Source organism: Chiloscyllium plagiosum, chromosome 7 (assembly GCF_004010195.1).
Source record: "Chiloscyllium plagiosum isolate BGI_BamShark_2017 chromosome 7, ASM401019v2, whole genome shotgun sequence".
NCBI classification, from domain to species: Eukaryota; Metazoa; Chordata; class Chondrichthyes; order Orectolobiformes; family Hemiscylliidae; genus Chiloscyllium; species Chiloscyllium plagiosum.
Genome location: NC_057716.1, coordinates 35004127 through 35017862, shown reverse-complemented (window position 1 = coordinate 35017862; position 13736 = coordinate 35004127). Strand labels below are relative to the sequence as shown.

The 13736-nt window shown below is 41.8% G+C and overlaps 1 protein-coding gene across 3 annotated transcripts in view; it reads left to right on the top strand.

Annotated features, from left to right (window-relative positions):
- rpe (ribulose-5-phosphate-3-epimerase) overlaps window positions 1-11876 on the top strand; it is a 31628-nt gene extending 19752 nt beyond the window's left edge. For all 3 annotated transcript variants that reach the window (XM_043693419.1, XM_043693420.1, XM_043693418.1), the window contains exons 3-6: window positions 7057-7196; window positions 10060-10194; window positions 10479-10565; window positions 11518-11876. In XM_043693419.1, coding sequence (XP_043549354.1) covers window positions 7059-7196; window positions 10060-10194; window positions 10479-10565; window positions 11518-11640 — 483 coding nt within the window. In that variant the 5' untranslated portion in view covers window positions 7057-7058 and the 3' untranslated portion in view covers window positions 11641-11876. The remainder of the gene's footprint in view (window positions 1-7056; window positions 7197-10059; window positions 10195-10478; window positions 10566-11517) is intronic.
- The last annotated feature ends 1860 nt before the right edge of the window (window positions 11877-13736 follow it).

The following is a 13736-nucleotide window of genomic DNA, read 5'->3' as shown; positions in this document are numbered from 1 at the left end:
CAGGGTGGATAGCAAGAAACTCAATTACTAGGGGTCACAAGTTCAAAGTGAGAGGGGAAAAGTTCTTTACGCAGAGGGTGGTGGGTGCCTGGAATGCGTTGTCAGCGGAGTTAGTAGAGGCAGGCACGTTAGTGTGAATTAAAGACATATCTGGACGCATTTTTGAATGGACAGGGAGCAAAGGGATTAAGACCCTTAGAAAATAGGCGGCAGGTTGAGAGAGAGGATCTGGATCGGCACAGGCTTGGAGGGGCATAGTGCCTGTTTCTGTGCTGTATTTTTCTGTGTTCTTTGGAAGCGTATGGTGGGGTTATATGTAATGTGGCATAAACCCAAGATCATGACTGAGGCCGTCTTTATGGGTACAGAACTTGGCTGCCTCAACGCCAGAAACCCGGGTTCGATTCCAGCCTTGGGTGACTGTGCTGGCACATTCTCCCTGTGTCTGCGTGGGTTTCCTCTGGGTACTCCGATTTCCTCCCACTGTTCAAGATGTGCAGGTTAGGTGAATTGGCCGTGCTAAATTGCCCATAGTGGGTCTACTAGGGATAGCTGGTCGTGTCGTTTCGTGGCTACATCAACTAGCCACGAAACGACATGACCAGCTAACCCCAGTAGCCACACACGCAGACGACAAGCAACATGAATTCGACTGGGACAACACTACCATTATAGGGCAAGCCAAACAAAGAACAGCCAGGGAATTCCTAGAAGCATGGCACTCATCCACAAACACATCGACCTGGACCCAATATACCGGCCACTACAGCGGACAGCTGAAACTGACAACCGGAAGCGGCAGGGACAGGCCACTATAAATGCCGGAGGAAACACCACAGAAGCGCTTCACAGGAGGCTCCCAAGCACTGAGGATGTCACCTAGACAGGGGACGAAACGTTTGCAACAAAAACTTCCAGCTCGGCGAACAGAACCACAGCAACGAGCACCCGAGCTACAAATCTTCTCACAAACTTTGATTTCCTCATAAGACCTCTATATCAGGCAACATCCTACTAAATCTGTTCTGAGCCCTTTCCAAAGCTTCCACATTCTTGCTATAACGCAGTGACCAGAATTGAACGCAATACTCCAAAATTCTGGTACTGCTGCACTTTTACAGCTGCAGCATGACCTTGTGGCTCCAAAACTCGATCCCTCTACCAACAAAAGTTAACACACCCTACGCTGCCTTAAGAATTCTATTAACCTGGTGGCCACTTTCAAGGATTTATAGACATGCACACCGAGATCTCTGTTCACCAACACTACCAAGAATCTTCCCATTAGCCCAGTACTCTTTATTCCTCTTGCTCCTTCCAAAGTAAATCACCTCTCACCTTTTTTGCATTAAATTCCATTTGCCACCTTTCAGCCCAGTTCTGCAGCTTATCTATGTCCCTCTGTAACCTGTAACATCCTTTGGCACTATCCACAACTCCTCCAACCTTAGTGTCATCTGCAAATTTACTAACCCATCCTTCTACACCCTCACCCAGGTCATTTATAAAAATGACAAACAGCAGTGGCCCCAAAACAGATCCTTGTGTTACACCGCTAGTAATTGAACTCTGCGAGTTAATTTCCCATCAACAACCACCCTCTGTCATTTTTCAGCTAGCTAATTTCTGATCCATCCAGCCCTGGGGACTTAAACCATTTTAACACTTTCCAGAATTGCTAACACCACCTCCTCGTGAACCTCAAACCCATCTCGTCTAGTAGCCTGTATGTCAGTATTGTCCTCGACAACGTTGTCTTTTTCCGGTGTGAATACTGATGAAAAATATTCATTTAGCACTTCTCCTATCTCTTCTGACTCTATGCACAATTTCCCACTACTGTCCTTGATTGGCCCTAATCTTACTCTAGTCATTCCTTTATTCCAGATATACCTGTAGAAAGCTTTATGGTTTTCCTTGATCCTATCTGCCAACAACTTCTCATGTCCCTTCCTGGCTCCTCTTAGCTCTCTCTCTTTAGGTCTTTCCTGGCTAACTTGTAACTCTCAAGCACCCTAACTGAGCCTTCACATCTCATCCTAACATAAGCCTCCTTCTTCCTCTTGACGAGATTCAACTTCTTTAGTAAACCATGGCTCCCTCGCTTGACCACTTCCTCCCTGCCTGACAGGTACATACTTATCAAGGGCATGCAGTAGCTGTTCCCTGAATAAGCTCCACATTCCAACTGTGCCCATCCCCTGCAGTTTTCTTCCCCATCCTGTGCATCCTAAATCTTGCCTAATTGCATCAGAATTGCCTTTCCCCCAGCTATAACTCTTGCCCTGTGTTATATACCTATTCCTTTTCACTGCTAAAGTAAACATAACTGAATTGTGGTCACTATTACCAAAGTGATCAAGTCTAACAGCTGGCCAGGTTCATTACCTAGTACCAAGTCCAATGTGGCCTCGCTCCTTGATGACCTGTCTACATACTGTGTCAGGAAACCATCCTGCATGCATTGGATGAAAATTGACTCCTCTAAAGTACTCGAACTATAGGATTTCCAGTCAATATTTGGAAAGTTAAAGTCCCCCATAACAACTACCCTGTTACTCACTCCTATCCAGAATCATCTTCTCTATCCTTTCCTCTACATCCCTGGAACTATTCGGAAGCCTGTAGAAAACTCCCAACAGGGTAACCTCTCCTTTCCTATTTCTTACCTCAGACCATACTACCTCAGTAGACGAGTCCTCAGACGTCCTTGACTAACAATGGCATACTCCTCCCTCTTTTAACACCTTCTTTCCTCTTACTGAAACATCTAAATCCCCGGAACCTGCAATCACCATTCATGTCCCTGCTCTATCCATGTCTCTGAAATGGCTACAACATCAAAGACTGTTGCGTGGTGTTCATTCATCCATTGTTGTAGAATCTGCATGGTCTCGCTAATATACCATGCCTCCTGACATCCTTGCCTGCAGCGTATGAGACAGATTACATTGTCCAAGTCAGGTGAGTATCTGCCATGTATGTGATGGATGGTGTTGCCACGTGCATAGTAGCATCCATGCCAATGATCTGGCATGTCTTGCACAGATTACCGTGGCAGGTTTGTTTGGTGTTGTGGTTGATGTTGCTGTTAAAGCTGGTTTTCTGAAGGCGAGACGTGGAGATGAAGGGATGACCTTGGCAAGATGTTCGTCGTCATCTAGAATAGGTTGCAGGCTGCAAAGAACATGGTGTAGTTTCTGTGCTCTGGGCAAGTTCTGGACAAAGAAGGCTACTCTATCGATCTTGTCTTGTGTCTGTCTCCTGGGGAGATTGTTGCAGTTTTAACTGTGGCATGTCAGAACTGGCGCTTTGATGAGTTGAGCACCATATCCCGTTCGTATGAGGGTGTCTTTCAGCACTTTTAGGTGTCTGTCACATATTTCATCGTGGTTTATTCATCACTTTATACTGTTCGAGCATGACCTCCCTGTTGTTTGAGTCTCAGTCTATAATTGTATGTCTCCTTAACCACCTTCTGTACCTGCCTTGTTATTTTCAGAGGATATGCGTACGAAGGTCCCTCTAATCTTCAGTACTTACAGGGTGCTACCATTTATAATCTTTGTAGTATATTTGACTTTCCAAAACACGTTTTATGGGTACCGCATTTGAGGCAACAATGAAATGTCTTTTAGCTTGGATAGAAGATTGGCTAAGATTTAAAAGGCAGTTAGGATTCAGTGGGTTGGTGGGGGGTTGCATTTTCACGGTGGCAACCTGTAACTAGTGGAGTGACGCAAGGATCAATGCCGGGCCACAATTGTTTACAATAATGTTAATGACTTGGATGAGGAAAGTGAATGTACGATCGCAAAGTTTGTCGACACAAAAAGGTGGGAAAGTAGGTGATGAGAGTGGCAGAGTCTGCAGAAGGATATAGACTAGACAAAAACTTGGCAGATGTAATGTCGGAAAGTGTGAGGTTACGCATTTTGACAGGAAGAGGAGAGTTGAATATTAGTTAAATGGAGAAAGGTTGCAGAAAGATACAGCAGAGGAACTTGGGAGTCCTCAATGAATCACAAAAGCTCTCATCTAAGTTCAGTGGATAATAGGAAGGTGAATTAAATCTTGGCCTGTATTTCAAAGGGAATGGAGTATAAAAGTAAGGAGGTCTTGCTAAAACTACACCCGGCACAAGTCAGACCACAGCTTTGGGTCGCTTCTCCAAGGAAAGATGTTGGAGATCGGCCAGAACAGGTTCAATAGACTGTTACTGGGTAGGGAAGGACTTTCTCACGAGAGGTTGATCCTCTAGTCATTAGAGTTTAGATGAATAAAAGGTGACCTTATTGAAACATAGAACAGTACAGCACAGCATAGGCCCTTTGGCCCACGATGTTGTGCTGAGCATTTATCTTAATCGAAGATCAACCCAAGCTACATGTGCCTCAATTTACTGCCGTTCATGTGCTTGTCCAGCAGTTGCTTAAATGTCCCTAATGTCTCTGATTCTACCTCCATGCACCCATCACTCTCAGAATAAGGAACCTGCATCTGACCTCTCCCCTATACCTTCCTCCAATCACCATAAAATAATCCCTTGTAACAGCCATTTCTACCCTGGGGAAAAGTCACTGGTTATCTATGTATGCCCCTCATTACCTTGTACATCCTGATCAAGTCACCTCTCTTCCTTCTTCTCTCCAGTGTGAAAAGCCCCAGCTCACTGAACTTCTCTTCATAAGATAATCCCTCCAATCCAGGCAGCATCCTGGTAAATCTCCTGTGCACCGTCTCTAAGGCGTCTGCATCCTTTCTATAATGAGACGACCAGAACTGGACACAATATTCCAAGTGTGGTCTAACCAGGGTTTTGTAGAGCTGCAGCAAAACCTCGCGGCTCTTGAACTCAATCCCCCTGTTAATGAAAGCCAAAATACTATATGCCTTCTTAACAACCCTATCAACTTGGGTGGAAACTTTGAGGGATCTATATACATGGACCCCAATATCTCGGTGTTCCTCCACACTGCCAGGAATCCTGTCACCTCCCTCCAATCATCTGGTACGACCCCTGTGGAGAGTGAGGATGCAAAGATCATCACCAGAGGCACGGCAATCTCATTCCTCGCTTCCCGTAATAACTTTGCTTATATCTGGTCCAGCCCAGGAGACTTTTATTTCTCTTGATGATTCTCAGAATTTCCAGCACATCCACTTTGTTAATATCAATCAGCTCAAGCTCATTAACCTGGTCCACTGTATTCTCACTATCAACAGGGTCTCTCTCTCTATAGGGAGTACTGAAGCAAAAACCTAATTTACGGCCTCCCCTATCTCTTCAGACTCCAGGTACAAGTTCCCTCCCCATCCCAGATTGGCCCTATCCTCTCTCTAATCATTCTCTTGTTCCTCACGTAAGTGTAGAACGCCTTTGGGCTTTTCCTAATCCTTCCTGCCAAGGCTTTTTCGTGTCCCCTCCTAGCTTTCCCCAGTCCATTTTTGAGTTCTTTCCTAGCTACCCTGTAATCCTCTAAAGCTGTGCCAGATCCTTGCTTCCTCAACCTTAAGTAAGCTTCCTTCTTCCTCTTGATGAGAAGCTCCTCTGCTCTTGTCATCCAAGGCTCCTTCACCTTACCATTCCTTGCTTGTCTCAGTGGGACAAAGTTGGCGCAACAAGTGCTCCTTAAGTGTGCAACAGAAACATGGAGGCTATTTCCTGTAGAACAATTGTTCCCAATTTATAGACCACAGGTCCTGTCTAATAGCAGTATAATTCCCCTCCTCCAATTAAATACCTTCCCATATTCTGTTCCTATCCCTCCCCATGGCTGTGGTAAAAATGAGGCATCTGTGGTCACTGTCACCAAAATGCTCTCCCACCGAGAGCTCTGACACCTGGCGTATAAGATCTGAAACATGTAAGATCCTTTGGAAAACTTAACAGGGTAGATATGAAAAGGTCGTTTCTCTTCATGGGAGAGGCTAGGATCAGAGGGCATAATCTCAGTAAGAGGTTGCCCAGCTGAGAGAGAAAGATGAGGAACTTTGTGCGAGGGTGGTGAATTTGTGGAATTCTTTACACCAGAGGGCGGTTTCGGTCAGCCATTAAGTATATTTAAAGGCCAAGATAGACAGATTTTTATCGTAGAGTCATATAGCACGGAAACAGACCCTTCCAGTCCAACTCCTCTTTAACCAATCTAGTCCTGTTTGCCTGCATTTGGCCCATATCCTTCTCAACCCTTTCCTGTCCATGTATCCATCCATATGCCTTTTAAATGTTATAACTGTACCTGCCTCTGCCAGTTTCTCTGGTAGCTCATTCCATACATGTATCTCTGTGAAAAAGTTGCCCCTCAGTTACCTTTTAAGTCTTTCCTGTCTCACCTTAAACCTATGCTCTTTTTAGTTTTTGACTTGTCTACTCTTTGGGGGGGGGGTGCGGGTGGGGGCGGGAAGGGAAGGAAAGGAAAACCTTGGCTTTGTTGACCAGAGTTGACTTTATCCATGCCCTTCATGATTTTACAAATCTGTATAAGATCACCCCTTAGTCTTTGACATTCCAGTGAAAATAGTAAGGGAAGTATATTGGGAAAAGGCTGGAATGTGGAGTTGAGGATTATCAAATCAGCTATGACCTCATTGATGGACCAGAATCAATGGATGGAATGGTTTTGCTTTTGCTCCTCCATCTTGTGATCTTAAAATAGGTCACCTCTGCTGAGTATAAACAAGACACCAACATTGGGGGGTGTATAAGAATAGGACAGAGATCCAGATGTGATGTAGTTAAACTTGAAGTTGAGTCTTGATGGCTATCATATGCCTAGGCAGGAGTGCCCAAGTTATGCCTCTGTTTTGTTGTATGTAGAACTTCCCTTGCTCAAATACTACTGAAGGAGTGGTCAAGGTGAGAGAGCTGAAAGTTGACCAGAGTTGACAAACGCTGTGTTGTAAATCAAAGGTCATTCTCACCATTTTCAGTGTGCTTATTGTGTTAATTTACAGGATCTAGATTTATTGCTAGAATGAATTTTATAAGTATAACCCTTTTGAAACTATTGGTTGATAGGGGTTCCCTGCCACGGTGTCTTGCTTATTTTACAGATATGCATATGATGGTCTCAAAGCCAGAGCAGTGGGTGAAGCCAATGGCAGTAGCAGGGGCTAATCAATACACATTCCATCTAGAAGCAACAAATAACCCAGGACCACTCATCAAAGACATACGTGAAAACTGCATGAAGGTAAGTGTGAAAAAATAGTGTTTGAGTCAGTATGAATCACTTCATTTCTGTCTGAGATTTCAATAAAGGGAATGCTGACTGTTGAAAATGAACTTTGTTAAAAAGCTATCAATGAAGTCTGAGGATAGAGGACCACTCCCTCCAAATTCAGGTTATGGGCTGTTTAGAGCTGTACAGTTCTACACTTTCATATTGGAGCGCACATCTATAATATTGCAGTGATTACCTTCCATTGCAGTACAGTATTTCTAATCTAGAATTACACAGAATATACTGAACACGAACAGACCAACCAGTACGTGCTGAAGTTTATGCTTTACTCAAGCCTCCTCCCAGGTTTCCACATCTAAATCTATCATAGTAAGCATTTATTCTTTTCTCCCTCATGTTTCATTAGCTTCTCTTTATATATTTCTATACTATTCATCTCAGCCACTGACACATATAAATTGCTTTCCAAATAAAATGCTTTCCTAAAGTCCCTGCTTGATTTCTTGGTAACTACATTATGTTGATTTGTCTCTTATTTTGCTCTTCACAAGTAGAAATGCTTTCTGTGCTCCCTAAAAGTATTGTCCATTATGTTCACCACTCCCATATGACGAGTGCTCCAGTATAACAGCTGTGTTAAAGTTGTGGTAAGTAAGCAAGCAAGCACCAGCATCTCACAACCATTATTTATTATCTGTCCCTAAGTGAGCAAAGAGTAGTAAACGTACTGATGTTAAACATGATCACACCAGACTGCAACTACATCAAATCATTTATGGAATAGAAGGCCACTCTGCCCATTTGTTTCCATTCTGGCTGTCCGCAGATCAATTATTCCCATTCCCCCATTCTTTCCCCATTGCCCTACTAGATTATTTCTTTCAACTACTGCTTTTTAAATACTTACTCCCTCTCAATTTTCTGTGTCTCCAAAATCTGTTGCTACCACAGATTCTCCTTCCTTAGTAAATACCAATAAAAATGACCTATAAAGGTATGCTGGACATATTGGGTAGTAAACATAGTACTGGTGGGGACAGCAGTGTTATTATATAATACTGTAGTACAGCCTTGGTGGGGTCAGATCTGTCACTGCATAACACTGGGGAAGAGTACTGGTAGGGACAGGACTGTCATTGTGTAACACTGGGATACAGTACTGGTGGAGCCAAATCTGTCACTGTATAACGCAGAGATACAGAATTAAAGGGAACAGAATGTCTAAATCTCTAGAGTATTCTGAGGATTACCTTGTTTATGTTCTCTTTCAAACCATTTCCAAACATGATATCCAAACACTTAATTTAATTACAGCTCATGGCTGATATCCTGAAACTTCTCATTTTATACCAGTGTCATCCTATACCTTTCAATCATTCAACATATCTATTAAGATAAAGGCTGAACCTATTTTCTATACTGCCCCACCATTCCACTAATACACGTTTAACTCCCTTTATGCATGTAGTCACTTGTGAATACTGCCAACCACCAGCTTAACAAAGGCATTTGCTCAGTTAGCACCCAGGTATCACTAGATTCTTAAAGAAAATAATGAAGATCAATTGGACCACTGTCCTTTGTGAAGAACAGCAGTTTGAATATGGGGTGTAAGAGGTAGAATGGGTGCTGTAAGGGATAACAATGATGCTAATATGTTTAGTACACAATATGTCCAGCATACCTTTTATAGGTCATTGTTATTGGTATTTACTAAGGAAGAAGAATCTGTAATAGCAGTAGATATTGGAGACACAAAATTGAGAAGGAGTAAGTACTTGAAAAGTAGTAGTTAAAAGAAATAATCTGGTAGGGCAATGGGGAAAGAATGGGGGAATGGGAATAATTGGTCTGTGGAGAGCCAGAGTGGAGACAAATGGGCAGAATGGCCTTCAATTCCATAAATGATTTGATGTAATTGCAGTCTGGTGTGGTCCTGTTTAACATCAATATATATAAATATATTACTCTTTGCTCACTTAGGGAGAAATAACAGTCTAAGTGTGGTGCTGGTGCTTGCTTATTTACTACAACTGTAACTGTAACAGCTATTATACTGGAGCACTTGTCATGTGGGAGTGGTGAACATAATGGACAATACTTTTAGGGAGCACAGACAAAGCATTTCTACTTGTGAAGAAGAGCAAAACAAGAGACATCAACATAATGTAGTTACCAAGAAATCAAGCATGGAATTTGGAAAAACATTTTATCTGGAAAGTAATTTGTATGTATGAGTGGCTGAGGGGAATAGTACAGAGATATACAAGGAGAAGCTAATGAAACATATGAGGGAGAAAGGAATAAATGCTTAATGTGATAGATTTAGATGAGGAAACCTGGGAGGAGGCTTGAGTAAAGCATAAACGTCAGCACGTATTGGTTGGTCTGTTTGTGTTCAGTATATTCTATGAAATTCTAGATTAGAAATTTCACTTCTGGAACATTGATGGAATTAATTTGATCGAAGCAAACTGCCTCTAGTTTGATATTAAACTTTATTCTGCATTTAAACTGCTGTATCTGAACTGTGAATGAGTGGTCCTGGGTGCTAGGAGAAAGCTTCCCTTTGGTACTTCATATAGAGCAAAATACGCAAACACGTGGAATTTATTTTAAACCCAAATGTAGGAAGTTTCTTGGTTCGCTCTTTTTCAAACAGTACAAGGAGGACCAGAGTGGGTGTTATCTCTTCTAACTTCCAACAGAAGCCTTGTAGAACTGGACAGCACTCTATTAAAATAAGTAATCCTTTATTTCACTGCTGCAAGGACACACAATAGGTGAATGAACTTTCAAAACTTGATGTAAATCCAAACCCATATACTATGGCAATCACACTTTTAATATATCTTGTTTTCTTCCTTTAAAGGTGGGGCTAGCAATTAAACCAGGTACAACTGTAGAAGACTTGGCACCATGGGCAAATCAGATTGACATGGCATTAGTGATGACTGTGGAACCTGGGTTCGGAGGTCAGAAATTTATGGGTGATATGATGTCAAAGGTATAATTTCTATTTCATATGCTTTGAACTTTTGTGGCCTGTCATGGTGTTTGATCAATGAAGGAATTGGTTTAACATCTTAATAGATCCTATTACTATGGTTAGTATAAGTAGTTGCAAGATAATTCATTTTTTTTCTGTCCTAATGCAGATATAAAGTCTTGCATTCGCTGTTACAAATCTGTTCCCATTTAGCTGTGGAACCTGTTTGCTGAAATAATTCCCTCCACTGGATTGTTAAATTGTAGAAGAGATTCGGAACTGAAAGCCATTGTTTTTTTTAGGTCCACTGGTTGCGAACACAGTTTCCTTCTCTGGATATTGAAGTTGATGGAGGTGTAGGACCAGACACTATTCAGAAATGTGCAGAGGTACTACTACACTGTGACCAAAAAATAATCTGGTACATAACTGTATTTAATTACTTCAACAGGATGAATTTTTTCCATGTTCATTACAGTAATGCCACCTTACAGGTCATCTATTATACGTTCTCAATGTCTGCAGCACAATGAGTTTAAGGTTATGGTTGTAGTACTCCAGATGGCTCCCTTGTTTTCTTCTCTGCTGAAGGTGATAAACTTGGTGGGGTGGTGAGTTGTGACACACTGACTCCATGTCAGCAGGCTTTGATGAGATGACCGCACAGACAATAGCGATCCTAATATACAGTGCACGTTGCTGCCTGAGTGGAGATCAGCTATCTGTGTGCGATGCAAATGTAACTGATTTCTAGTCAGAGATTTTCTGCAGATTCATAAAATACTTCCCTACCTCAAACTGAGCTTGGCATTTACCTTCACAGTCCCTATATTGTGATTCTGCAAGATATACTTTAAATAAATCAACCGGTTTTGAATTTAAAGTAGAAAATAAGGTATTTTTCAGGCTTATTGAGACTCTGTACTCTTAGCTGAAAATAAAAGCATGACACCATTCACAGATGAGCTCATCCGCTGACCTTGGGGTAGAGACACTCTCAAAGCTGTTAGGAAGCAAACTCTAGGATTTTGACCCAGGGACACTTGAGGAACAGGAATTTATTTCCAAACCATAGTGATTTGAAGGGTACACAAAGGTGGTGGTATTCCCATGTATCTGCTCCCCTTGCCCTTTTAGATAGAAGTGGTTAAGGGTTTGGAAAGTACTATATAAGAAGCTTTAGTGAATTTCCACTGTGTATCTTGAAAACTGTACACTTCTGCTACTGAGCATTGGCCAATCACAAACATTATTCCCTCCATGACTTCACAGTATTCAATGCATACATAACAGATTTACCAAAAAAAAAGCTTTATGAACTTAATTCTTTCTTTCTTTCAGGCTGGAGCAAACATGATTGTATCTGGCAGTGCAGTCATGAAGAGTGATGACCCCAGATCTGTAATAAATCTGCTCCGCAATGTCTGTGTTGAAGCCATGCAAAAGCGCTGTCTGGACAGGTGAAATAACAACAGTGCAACTCCAGGAAATTCAGTTGTGCTTGCTGCTGCTGGTGGTGGTGGTACAGGAATGAATTTCAAACACTTGTGTAAAACTAATAATTCTTAACCCAGCTGAAGCAGTAAAGTAGTTCAGGTGGCTATATGAGCAGAGTCTGTGAACGTAAAACTCTGTGACTGAAACATCTTCTATTGCTCTCTTTCTCTATACTCTTGTTTGAATAAAAACAAATAGCTGTGTTATATTGTTTGTGTGTGATGCGGAAGCAAGAGCTGGCAATCTGAAGTAAAAGACCCTTGAGACAAATCCATCTGGTGAGAATTAGGAAGCAAGAAAGGAATGGTCACAGCATTGGGGTTAGTAATGTTATTTAACAGGATAATTTACAGATTAAGAATAAAAACATTTTCATGTGAAATTTAGTTTTCCTTTGGGCTTTCACAGTGCATTGAACCAAGCATAATGTAGAAAGGGGCTGTAAAATGAAACTTTTTTTGAAGCCAGTTGAAAGCCAGAAGTGTAAGATTTTATTTCTGCAATGTTTTATAAGCAGGTCACCGTTTAATAAAAAATGTAAACACCTAAAGTAAAATGTTATTCTATCTATCATTTTAATCCTACCCTCAAACCAATTTAGTAACAGTCAGTTTAAATTAATACCTAACAGATGGATGAAGACCATAGGAGCAGAAGGAGACTTGAGTTTGCTCTGCTACTGACTTCCTGTAACCTTTGATCCCTTTACTAATCAAGAAATTTCCTCTGTCTTAAGTATACTCAATGACTTAGCCTCCACAGATTCATTTCCTTCTGGTTGAAGTAATTCATCATCCCTTCACTCTGAGGCCATGCCATTGGGTCCTAGCAGGAGGGACGAGTGGAAACATTTTCTGTGTCCACTCTAGCTGTGCTTCTCAGTATTCAGACGCCCTTACCTCATCTTTCAAAACACCAAGTACAGAAACAGTCCTCAGCCCTTCATTCTTGGGAAACATTCTTGTAAACCCAAGACCAGCACATCCTCCCTTAGATTATAGGGCCCAATACTGCTCACCAAATGCAGTCTGACCAGAGCCTTAGCATCTCAGCAGTTTCTGCTCTTATAGTCTTGAAATAAATGTTAGCGGTTAGGAAGGCAAATGCAATGCTAACTGAACCTGCATGTTGACCTTTAGGAATCTTAGTATAGATTTCCAAAGCGTTTCCCTGTTTATAAAATGGTCTACAAGTCTGTAACCTCATTTTCCCCACATTGTATTCATTTGCCATTTCTTTGCCTCATCTGCTTCCTTCTGTAGCCTTCCTGCTTCAAACACTATCTGTCCCTCCAGGGGAAACAAACTGTCAGCTGGTTTCAAGGAAGCTCCAGAGGCAGAGCAGTAGTTCGTATTTGGACACAGCCTCCACCCTGAAGGAAAAAATGGGGAAGAACAGCTTCTCAGTTTCCTACGTACCCATTTATTTCATACACAATCATTAAACCATGGGGTGCCCTAGGAGATGGTGTTTAAAATCACATCCTCCTGGAGGAGTAAAATAGAATGAAGATTGTTCCATAATATGCTGTCATAAAGACTGAAACTACCTTCCTTACTCCAGTGTTAAAATTGATAATGACAACAGTAATAATAAATATGGGGCAGATTGTGAAAGCAAGTGACTGTCAGTCAAAATACAAAGTTAACCTAGAAAATACACAGTAGCTCTGAAGCTTTGACCTCATGGCCCAGTCCACCCTCAGACTTATGTGCTGGAGTATTTGCAGCACAGTTGCACCAACTGAAACCTCTTAGCATAAGAGAGGACAAACCATTTATTAACTAAATAATTTTACTTTTTAAGAAGGTAAACAGAAGGCAACAATGTGTGAAAAGAAAACTAAACAAAAACAGTTTCAGAACACTTTCTCTAGTTATGTCCTCAGGTCCAGCTGCTGGTCAGATAGGATGCACAATATTCAACAGGTTGAGATATTGCTGTTCTCAGCGAGGCTACATGACTACTTCACGCTTGCACTGGTTAGTAATTATCCAAACATTACTCTCCATGAAAACATCCAATGTTTTCAGCTCTTTGCCTGAACTCCAACTTCCGCTGAG